The sequence below is a fragment of the Phyllobates terribilis genome, unplaced genomic scaffold (genome assembly GCF_046119375.1).
Source record: "Phyllobates terribilis strain yellow unplaced genomic scaffold, ASM4611937v1 Scaffold_2__4_contigs__length_985480577, whole genome shotgun sequence".
Taxonomy (NCBI): Eukaryota; Metazoa; Chordata; class Amphibia; order Anura; family Dendrobatidae; genus Phyllobates; species Phyllobates terribilis.
The window spans coordinates 428,042,702-428,055,010 of record NW_027362762.1 but is presented as its reverse complement, the minus strand read 5'-3'; the positions used below and the strand labels follow the sequence as shown (position 1 = coordinate 428,055,010).

General features: G+C 40.3%; 1 protein-coding gene across 2 annotated transcripts in view; it reads right to left on the bottom strand.

The window, feature by feature from the left end:
* Window positions 1-806: 806 nt before the first annotated feature.
* CAMKK1 (calcium/calmodulin dependent protein kinase kinase 1) overlaps window positions 807-12,309 on the bottom strand; it is a 422,153-nt gene continuing 410,650 nt past the window's right edge. The window contains exon 17 of one of the 2 annotated variants that reach the window (XM_073665198.1): window positions 807-6,774. In XM_073665198.1, coding sequence (XP_073521299.1) covers window positions 6,702-6,774 — 73 coding nt within the window. In that variant the 3' untranslated portion in view covers window positions 807-6,701. The remainder of the gene's footprint in view (window positions 6,775-12,309) is intronic. The other variant, XM_073665200.1, reaches the window with a different exon arrangement.

Below are 12,309 nucleotides of genomic sequence, written 5' to 3'. Positions count from 1 at the left end.
CAATCAGACCTCTGCTATGGGCCATACAGGTAAGTATAGATTTACTTTTCCCATAGTAGAGGTCTGATATAGCCCAGGGGGGTGACACATTCCCTTTAAATGCAATAAAGATATTTAAAGGAAATCAAAGTAACACTGGATTATTTTCAAAAGACTGAAAAAATAGTTTTTTTCACATTCATCAGTTACTAAAAATGAAGTTCATAATGGATTAGAACAAACAGGATAAAAAAACATGGGCTCAAGATTCAAAGTTGTTTATAACATGGGTCTATGTTCTTTTATAACTTGTAAAATACCTCTCAAAGCAACATTTTCAGTAACCAATCTTGCAAAATAATCTATATTTTAGCCCCTAAGAATCTTTGTTGATGGACCCATTGGACAGAAATATGGTTTTATTACAAAAAAAAAAATCCAAATTTATGGCAGCTTCTAAAGCAGCTAGAGCCACTATTTTGGTAGCCAGAGATTTGCATATGTGTCAGTTAATTAAAGAATTAGAGGAAGCAATATCTAAAGAGGAGGTTCTAAACATGTAGTCACTAGTGATGATCGAGTATGTTATGTTAACCCTTTCGTCTAGTATACTCGGACGAGCACAGAGTATTTACAGCGTGCTCGGGCTTTAATTTTTTGTCGCTCCGTGAACATGATTTGCGACTGTTTGACAGATTTAATACATGTGAGGAATGCTGGAAAAACAGGCATTACTCACATGTATTAAATCTGTCAAACAGTCACAAATCATGTTCATGGAGCGACGAAAACTTAAAGCCCGAGCACGCTGTAAATACTTGGTGCTCGCCCGAGTATACTCGGCGAAAGGGTTAACAAAACATAATCGCTCATCACTAGTAGCCACTTATGAAATTGGCTTTAGATTTTTTCAGTGATGTCCTATTTGAAACTCTTACACTATTGTCTAGGAGTTTGGCACTAATCAACTCAGTCAAAAGAATGCTGTGGATAAAGCAATGTGCGGATGATTTGCCTTCCAAAAGTAATTTGTCCATATCCATTCCAGCCTACGAGACTGTTTAGGTCACAATAACATTTGGGAAATCTTGTAAGACAAGTTGAGTTTTCTTTATCAAATAAGAAGTCAACTTTCTGGTATTCATTCCTGAAAGAGAAACCAAAAGCAAGTAACTTGCTCATTTTATATGCGTCTTGGGTTTTGTCTATTTAGTGGCCACTGTGAACATGCGCCTACATGTACACCAACTTATATTCCAGTTCATTGCTTTTGGTTTCTCTTTCAGTTTTTGCACCCTGTACCAATAATGGCATAGTCTCTCTTTTCTTTGAGCTGGACATTACCTTTAAAAAGCTCCCCACTGCTAGGTTGTTATTAGTCGGGGTTTTGGGCCTTCTCAGCCCTTATTCACACATATGTAATTAGACACTTGGTAAAGTTTTAATACTAGCGGTTAGGACCGTCCCGAATAGGGTCACTGTGACGTGGTGGGATGACTTTTACGATTTTTTGATCAAAAATATGTCAACCAACTACCCTATATTATTTTCATGCACTATTCATGCTATTAATTTACTGCAGGGTATTTGCCCATTTTGCTTTTGTCTTGGTTTTTGTGTATTAAGAGATGGAGTCTGCAGAGGGGAAAACTAGTGAAAATGCAGAATACAAGTCATATAATAGCCAAAGATATTGTTGGAAACACACAGGACAGCTTATTAAGTTACTCTTTAAAGCAGAAGTCAAGTTCCTAATGATTGCACAAAAAAAAAGTTCTTCTCAAACACCAAATCTGATATATGACACCTATTCCTTGAGTAGTGGCTATAATATCTGTCTTTTATTTAGCATAGTTCAGTATATCAAAGACTTCCGGGTTCATTCCACGAAAGGGGCTATGCTGTAGAATTCATTAAAATGCCAGAAGACCGCTTTCAACTAAAAGTATTGGACAACTTTATCTCCTCAAGATGATCGAAGTTTTTCTTCTCAAAGGATCATTGGAAGAAGTGTCTATCCTTTTTTTCTAACCAGGCAACAAATGAAGACTATTAACAGACATGACTTTTATAAACAAACATTTAGTGATGGAAAAGTTCAAGTTGGACATTACAAGGTTTGTTAATTTTACAATTTGTTTTGTTAATTTGGCCAGCATAAATATAACAAATGCATAACTACATATTCCCATACTTCCTATTCACAAAAATTCTCATAACTGCCATCAAAACAGCTTACGGTGGCTAGGAGAGTAAAGAGAATTGTCATGCTACTCAACCTCAACGATTGACTCTTCAAAGCTCCCAAGAGTTTTTCCTTCAGTATGATTTCCAGATTGACCCCAAAAGTTTTCTTCATCATGGGTTCAATTTCAGTCTAGAGAATTCACAAACTCATTAAAGTTTAAGTATATGAGTTTTATTTTAAATTCTTATTGATAAAATTGTTCAGCAATCAAACCCAAGTTTGGCTACTAAGAAGATTTTCTGATTTATCTTCCTTCATCATTGGTAAAAACATAAATGAAGTAAACTTTAAACATCAAGACCGATTGGCTAAGCCGCAACACCATTCTTCTCAGATTTAACAAAAGATGGATTTCCCTCAGCTGGTTGTTTATTCTACAAAGAAAAATGCCAAACCACAGATGTTAAGCTAATTTAATTGTCAGGATCGACTAAAACACTGAAATGGTCTGTTAATTTCATGGACTTTTCCTAATTCCTCTAATCTCAAAAACCTTAGCGAAATTGAAAAGAAGCTAAATGTCACTCTTCTCTACTGGCCCTGACAGGGCTTGTTCTCTATCGCATTACTGTTTTCGAAAAAAAAAGATTCTGGAGACTTCCAAAGTAAGAGACTATTCTTTCACAGAATGGGATCCGTCACGCAAATCCAGCCAGGCTTCACCTGATGCCTGGAAGATAAATTAAAAAAGCTTCTGGAGTTTTCAAAAGATAGAGTAAAAACCCTATTTCCATCCTCAAGGTCTGGAAAACATTTGTCTGTATATTGAGAATTTTTCAATATTGGTGCTTTGACAAACATATTTGTGTCTTCAGCTCTACAATTTTTACAGTAAGGCCTAAAAACATCTTATATTGAACATTCTGAAAGTCCAGTTATAAGCAATCAATGTCAATTTAGAAAATGGATTTTCTCATCATTTGCAAGTAAAAGTTTTGTCAAAGTAATAAAATATATTAAAGCCACTGTCCATCATCCATTTTCTTTCTGATGTTCCTCATGGTGCTCCTGGTAGCAATTTCCTCTATCAGAAGAAATCAAGTACTTTCCTGCAAAGAACTCTACTTGAGAGACTAAGAAGCCTATTTCAATGAACTATGCCGAGATTTCTTGGTTCTTTGCTATTATTGCTTTTCAAACTCTTTAATTTGCTGCTGTAGGATATTCAGGAAATATTAAAATGTACTCACCTGAAATTTCCTAGAGTCTGAAGGCAGCACCATTTCTTGGTGCATAGAATCTCGCTGGTGTCATTCTTTGGTATACCCATATAGTGTCTTAATTAAAGCTTCATAAGTTAATTTAGTGCTAACATATTCTCCTTTCTGCATCTAACTAGGCATAGAAACTTTAACCTATAATATATTGCCTACAGACTCCAGTAAATGAAAACGTTAAGTAAATTTAAAGCGTACCTCCACTTTTAAAAGAAAAATGATTATAGTGAAGGACTCTAAATCTAAATTACTCTATTAGAGTTTTTTTGCCATGGACCCGCAGCACGTGCCGATTGAAATCTGTACTGCAGTATACACAAAACTATGCATCAACCTTCTTGCTACTCTTAGCTACTGTCTTAAGTGCGGGAGAGAGTGCTGTAAGATCCTATGACACTTGCTCCCGCAATGAAGCCTAGCAGCTGGAGCAGAACAATGCCTAGTTTAGTGCAGCCCTCAGTACTGACCTTGGACAGTCCGTGCTGTGGGTTAACAGAAAAATCCTTTAATCGACCACAAACAGATGTGTCCTTCCTGAAAGATGGTTGGCCTCAAGGCACAAGTCTGCAGTCAGTCTAAGTGACTGTGAATCCTCACATAGTGCGCACTGTGCATTGTGAGGATTCTCTGGTGCCAGCGCCAGTAGCTGTGTTTCCGTGACTGCAAGTATGTGTTCACGTGCCGACTAGATGTGTGCAGCCTCACTCAATGCGAGGTCGGACACGTCTAGTCAGAATGTGGCCAGAAGTATGCATATTGCACAGGAGAATCTGAGAGCTGTGAGGATTCACAAATCTGCAGTCACATAGAGTGGCTGCAAACTTGTACCCTAAGGCCAGACAACCCCTTTAACTTGTTTCTAAACCCAATATATCCTGAGATGTATGGCATAAGGTGTTACATGACAAACATGAAAAACAAGTGTATACGCATCAATCACTCCAATGTTAAAAAAATATATACATATTTTGTAACTTGATGGCACAAGATTGTATTGAATTGGTATCATGACAAATTGTGTACCAGTAAATAGTCTATAAGGAACTGTAAATTTAGCCCTTGCCTTAATATATATAAAAGGTGCCAAAGGAGCATTAAAAAGTTTTAAAGCTTACAATAAGAAAAATAATGTGCTTCTTTACAATGAGACAACAATCTGATTTCTGTTGTTTAGTAGCCATACAGCTTCAGGCCTAGGACAAGAAAACAAACCATAAAAATAAAAGTGACATATGAAAAAAAAAAAAAAAATAACGTAGAACTTATTATTGAAAAAGGATCCTCAATGAAATGACTGAATAGACTATAAAAGCATCCTATTAACAGTGGTTGCCATAAGTCAACAGTACTATCTAGCTCATCATTTGTGAGAATTTTTTTTAAATAAAATGGCTAATTTCGGATAATGCTCAGTTACCATTCATTCAATTTCTTCTCCATTTGCAGTAATAAATGCCGGCAACTTAGCGACACTGAATATTCTAAGGAAACTGTCCAAAAATCTCCCTTCTGCATCATTATTATTCTAGGCGGTCTCCCCCATGCTGTACACTGCAGCTATACTTATTCGCATCATCTGCTCCGAATAAGCACAGATTCACCATATGCCAACATTGAAATGCATAGAAACGTCATTTCCATTGCAGTAAAGGTAGATTAGATAAATATCAAGCATCTTACTGCTGTACATAATGAGGCAGATGAACCTTATGAAGAGTAATCCACTTGAATGACTTACTTTGGGTACCATGTACAGGTATTTTTTTTTCACTATCATTTCTTAAAACAGTGTAATAAAATTACTTTGAATCATTTTAAATGTATTTTTATTAAGATCCATAAAAAGCACCAATTCCTATTAGTTTAGTTCAGTTTGCATATTACATATGTCCGCTAAACCATCTGCAGAGTCATGTAGTCATGGACTTCTTTAAAACCTATAATGTCAATCCTGAATAATGTTTCCAATTTTCAAAAACAAGCTAAAAATATGACAATAGTTCAAATATGAAAATATTAAAAACATATTAACAATTTTATCATCTCAAGATATACCGTAAATAATATCTATGTGTAAATTATAAAAAGGCGAACAACTTGGAAATGAGGTCCACCTACAGAAGAACATTTGACTTACAGAACATTTTGGCTTTCCATTGTTTCTTTTTGTAGCTCATCCGTTAGTAATTCTTCGCATTACATTAGACTAGACAGTTCTTAAAGTATAAAATTCCTAAATATCTATCACATGCTCTAATTAGTAGCTGCAGCAGATTCACTGTACAATACGTTGCAATCAACAGACGGCAAACTTTAAAGATTCCAGATCTGCTCGGAAGCTTTGCGTTCTGGAACATGCTTTGCAGGTCACCGATAGGAATCATCACAACTCGCTGACCAGTGTCACATATGAAATGCGGGGCGCTATGAATGAATGAACCGCAGGTGCAAAGACGAAATAGCCCTTCCTGTAGCAAATGTAAACATTTCTATACAACCCGAAACATATCGACCTGCACTAGAGCAAGTAATGTGCAAGTTCTAACTAGCCAAAATAACAGAGAAAAATCATCGCTCTCAGCAGCAATAAAGGTTTTTTTTACAATAATCCCTATACAGTTCTCTTTATATAAATATACATCGAAATTAAAAAAAAAAAGAATCTATGCATATAATTCTAAAGCATTGAAGAGGCCAGGAGTGAGGCTAAAACAAAGGAAAAGAAAAAAAGCTTTTGGTTTTCTAATCATAAATAAAACATTCATAGGTCAAGCAATTTTCAAGCTACACAGACTGTATCCTGCAAAAGCAAAGATGGAGATGAGGCACATTGTTCTTTGTTTCTTCGGTGTATACACACACATACGGTATTAACTACATACATGCAGACAGACACATTTAACACACAGAAAGAGTACCTGTTTTCTACAGACATTGGACATTCCCCCAATATCAGCTCATCGAGTGTTAATGATACCACGGAGGCACAAAGTGTCCCGTGCTTCAGGATGTCTCTATTTTCTAGCATGCTCATGAAAACTGGCTCCACAGTGTACAGGCGACAGGTACAGTCCAATGTAGACAGTCGCTAGTTATTATTCTCATTCCTATATTGTAAACATTTTACAAAGAGCTGTTTGCGTTGGTTATTGACCATAAGCTTTGGTTCATGATGGTCATGAGAGTACAAGTTTGTGCAACATAGAAAAAGCCAGGGGTATAGCAGCAGGCAAAAGTTTATCAGGGCATGCAAGTCCTCAAGATGTTCCTTCATCCTCCTCCACGTCTGCAAGTTCGGTGTCTTTCAGTGCCTCTCCACTTGTTTGCTTTCTGAACAAATGAAATGATGATATTATAAATCAGTTGCTTACATTATAAAACACCATTGGAAATGAATGCATGTCTATTATAGCAAAAGAAGAGCTGTACAATACAAAGTTATATTGTGGTACCGTGTTAGCCAGAAAAGTCAATGTAAATGCTTTTATGCCCAAAAATTACATAAGTATTCTTGGAGTGATAACTTTATTGGCTAAGCAGAAAAAATATATGTATGCAAGCTTTCAGAGCACAGAGGCTCCTTCATCAGGCAATATTACAAATGTATTTGTAATATTTGTAATATTTCCTGATGAAGGAGCCTCTGTTCTCTGAAAGCTTGCATATATACTTTTTTCTGGTTAGCCAATAAAGATATCACTCCAAGAATACTTGTGTCATTTTTGGGCATAAAAGTATTTACAGCAAAAAGAAGAGAAAATGGCTATTAGATACAATTATGGATCTAAGCCAAGCAATAACCTCCTAGTGACGGGTGTAAGTAAGTTCTCTATTCAATATTGTACCAACAGCAGAGGGAGAACAGATTAATAGTATCTAGGCCTAGATGCCACAAATGTATACGGGACCTGCTGCACTCTGCAAGCTTGTCTTCAGAGTCATTTTGGGACCCTGTTCCCTCTCTCATTAATCCTACCCCCCGCTAATTCACTCCCCTGTAGAGTACTCCTTATTGGGGACAAAATGCATCGGGTGGGACTACAGGGGTATTTCTAGGAGACTACACCTGGGTACTGTCCTTCTTAGGACTGGAGTATTCACAGGGGGCACGACAGGGGAATATTGTATCAACTCTCCTACCTTGTTTCCGGTGCCTATTGGATGGTTTTCCTTCATGGGGTGACAGTGAACCATTTATTAAACTGCACAGGTCTTTTTAGGCACTTTTTTTTTATCGGAATGCCTATTTACCCTCTTGCTCAGTACAGTGTTATTTGTATTTTTCATGTTTTACTAAGCTAAGTTCTTTTAATATTTATTAATAAAAGTTAGGTTTTATTTCTATTCATCTATTCTTCTCTCTGCTGTTGGTACAATTATGAAGTTAAGAAGAACCTAATTTTTCAATCGTTCAGATTAAGAAATATTTGGGACAAACTTCTTTTCAATTTAAAACAAACTGGGACAGATCCAACCTCCAGGTGCAGAGAAAGAAATTTCCTTCTTTGCTGTAAGGGGAAAAAAAGTAAAGAACTGAATAGGATTTTTACCCTTCTCGACTCCTAAAATTTTCATTTTAATACACTTACATAAAATTATACAGTCATTTTGACTCAGTGGGTGTCAGAGATCTATTCAATAATATATGCTGTTGATATTGTGAAATATGGTGAGAAATTTAAAGTTTAAAGTACTATCAAGGACCTTTTATTGTCATTTGTTCCGGCAGATGTCCTATATAAAACACAATTTATGACTTAAAGAAAATGTGACATAAGAAATCAACCTATTGTATTAATAAGATTAAGTGTATTAATGCAAAAAAAATATGTTGCTAATGTTTTTTCTTTCCATTTCTATATCATATTAAAACACATAAAAAAATGTTCACACTTGCTACTAAGACTTATACTAGACCAGGGGTGGGCAATTAATTTTCCCGAGGGGCCACATGAGAGACCGTGACTGTTGGGGAGGGCCGAACCAATAGGCTGAAATTAATTCTGCTCAATATTAATATTAACATGAGCATGAGCCCCACACAGCCTCCCCATGTCCAGCATGAGCCCCACAAAGCCCCCCATGTCCAGCATGAGCCCCACACAGCCCCCCCATGTCCAGCATGAGCCCCACACAGCCCCCCCATGTCCAGCATGAGCCCCACACAGCCCCCAAGTCCAGCATGAGCCCCACACAGCCCCCCCATGTCCAGTATGAGCCACACACAGTCCTCCCGTGTCCAGCATGAGCACCACACAGCTCTCCTGTGTCCACCATGAGCTCCACACAGCCCCCCATGTCCAGCATGAGCCCCACACAGCCCTCCGGTGTCCAGCATGAGCCATACACAGCCCCCCATGTCTAGCATCAGCCCCACACAGCCTCCCATGTCCAGCATGAGCCCCACACAGCCCTCCCATGTCCAGTATGTGCCCCACAGAGTCCTCCCGTGTCCAGCATGAGCACCACACAGCTCTCCTGTGTCCACCATGAGCCCCACACAGCCCCCTATGTCCAGCATGAGCCCCACACAGCCCTCCCGTGTCCAGCATGAGCCATACACAGCCCCCCATGTCCAGCATGAGCCCCACACAGCCCTCCCAAGTCCAGCATGTGCACCACCCACCCCCCCATGTCCAGTATGAGAGCTCAAGAGCCTCCTCATGTCCAGCATGACAGCCCTTCCAAGTGTCCAGCATGACAGCCCCCCAGTGTCCAGCATTAAAGCCCCCCAGTGTCTAGCATTAAAGCCCCCCATGTCCAGCATGAGAGCCCCCCCTGTGTCCAGCCTGACAGCCCTCCCTAGTGTCCAGCATGAGAGCCCCCCCTGTGTCCAGCATGAGAGCCCCTCTGTGTCCAGCATGACAACCCTCCCTAGTGTCCAGCATGAGAGCCTCCCTATGTCCAGCATGAGAGCCCCCATGTGTCCAGCATGACAGCCCTCCCTAGTGTCCAGCATGAGAGCCCCCCCTGTGTCCAGCATGAGAGCCCCCCTGCGTCCAGCATGAGAGCCCCCCCTGTGTCCAGCATGAGAGCCCCCCCTGTGTCCAGCATGAGACCCCCCCTGTGTCCAGCATGACAGCCCTCCCTGTGTCCAGCATGAGAGTCCCCCCTGTGTCCAGCATGAGACCCCCCCTGTGTCCAGCATGAGAGCCCCCCCTGTGTCCAGCATGAGAGCCCCCTGTGTCCAGCATGAGAGCCCCCCCTGTGTCCAGCATGAGACCCCCCTGTGTCCAGCATGACAGCCCTCCCTGTGTCCAGCATGAGAGCCCCCCACTATGTCCAGCATGAGAGCCCCACTATGTACAGCATGAGAGCCCCCCCGTGTCCAGCATGAGAGCCCCCCCTGTGTCCAGCATTAAAGCATCTCTTGTGTCCAGCATTAAAGCCCCCCTGTGTCCAGCATCAAAGCAAAGCCGTCCCTGTGTCCAGCATTAAAGCCCCCCTGTGTCCAGCATATACTTACTTCACTCCCCGTTTCCCTACGCTCCTGTCTCTGATGCACTGACTCTCCACAGTGTGCAGGCTGATGCCATTGTGTCAGCTGTTTCTAACGCTGATTGGTGGAAGAGGGAAGTGGCGGCCCCTCCTCCACCAATGCATTCACCGCGGATTGAGACCACGGATTGAGACAGCGGTGACGTGTGCAGGCGGGCAGTGACGGCGAGCGGTGACGGCGTGCGGTGCAGTGCGGCCCGTGGGCCACTGTTATCAGCCCTTCGGCTGTCTCGGTCCGCGGGCCGGACTGGAACAGCCAGAGGGCCAGATGTGGCCCGCGGGCCGCACGTTGCCCAGATCTGTACTAGATTACACTTCCTGTTCTGTACAAAAAATCTGTCAGCATTCTCACTATCATCACAGACAGAATTACAACGAAAGGCAAAACCTCTATCTAGAGTACAAAAAACACATGATCCACCATTCACAATTATCTTTGCCCGATGAGAATAGGCTCATTAAATACAATTCAGAAGGGTCTGAACCAGTCAATTTCCACGTGTCCAAAAGGAAGTAGGAGTTTAATATTAGGCCTAGTGGCCAGTGTGAAAATTGCAAGATTTTTTGTTTTGTTTTGAAAAATTTTTTTTTTTAAATATATTTAACATAAAACTTGATTTAAACATGGTCGTTTTCTGATGATACTTTTTAAGAAAACAACACTTTTATTATGCAGAATGACTCAATGACAATTGAGAATAGGCCTCTGGTACTTGCATCGCATACAACAAAATGTATGTTTCCCTATTAGTTGGCCCCAGAGTAACTTAAAGCAGGAGCAGATATACCTTTGGTGCAACTTGTGCAGCAGCCCAGGGGCCCAAGAGATAAGGGGGCCCACTAGCACTTTCAAAGCAGGTGGAATTATGCATCTTACGATGATCTATTGGAAAGCAATTGGCTACGTCGACTTACATGTGTCTGTCTATAAATGGTGGTAACACAGATATAACAGATAGAAGGCACTTCAGTTTTTCATTTTTGATCACCTAAAAGCTCATTTCATAAGGAAAACCAGGCTTTGTAACAATTTCTTCTCTGTATTCACAGCTGGCGTTCTTTCTTCTTGGCATGATATAGACACACATGAGAACTCCAGAACATCAAACTGCCAAAAGTTTTGCTTTTGTAGAGATAACCTCAGGATCGTACCACGGTGGACGGAATTTAATCACTTGGCCAGCCACACATGTAGTCTCATTGTACCTATTATTGTGTTCTGGATTAGTAGCATCTGGCTGCTACATATTCCCATAGCTGTTGTGACCTCTCGGCAGAAATGGTGCATCAGTGAAGTGGTCATATCAGTGCGGTTTCCAAACTAAATGCTGCTAAAACTTGTTCCATTGTTAATGGCTGTAGAGTTATGCAGCAAAACAGCCGTTTACTACTCATCCATTAAATGGAACCTCTAAACAGATTCATGCTGCCTAAACTAAGGCAGTAAATCAGAGACCGGCTCCTGCATTACAAAGTTATGTGGTGTACTCTGGAACACTGTTACGTTTCAGTAAAAATATAGCTGAAAGCAGATAACTAGTTAAAGATGAATGTCCCCACTGGCTTCTCCCAGCTGCTTAGTTAGACTGTTAGGTCTCTACTATACACACATAGGGAGAGACTTGTCAGCTGAATGGAGAGAAGGTGGCTTAGACCTTGGACTAGACACCTCTTCACTGGCTTCAGTTTCTCTGATACAACTTTGTTTTTTTGGAGTAAAGCTTAATCTGTATTGCAGGAGACCAGTCTCTGATTCATACTGCCTTTGGTTTGAACAGTATGAATTAGCTGTCCTTGATCGATAAGGATATGTTCACACGTGGAGTTTTTGGCTCGTTTTTCCGTGCGGAAAAATGCAGTGTTTTACAGTACTGTATATTTCTGACATCTCATGCACACGCTGCTTTTTTATTTTGCAGATTTGAACCAAAGTGTTTTTTCAAATCTGCAGCATGTCAATTCTTCAAGCGTTTTGCAGCGTTTTTCACCCATTCAAATGAATGAGAAAAAAAACACTTCAAAAAAGCACATATTTTCCTTCAGTTAAAACACTCCAAAACACCACATGTCAATATACCCTAAGGCAGCCTGTAGATGCAGACAATTTGAACTTTGCGCTAATCTCCTTTTCGGTCACAATGCATGTACCTCAGGAGTGAGACTAGGATTAGTTTACTATTTTCCACCCAGTGTGTGAATATATGCTTATTTTTTGGCGATTATGGACTACATGTTGAAATGTATTGTGTTTCTTGTTTTTTTCATTTGTAATGCGAATGTCGTTCTACATTAACTAAGGAATGTGCTCCTCAGACCTTGTGGGGGCATCAAAACCCTGGACCAGACCTCAATCGCAGGACAATAAAA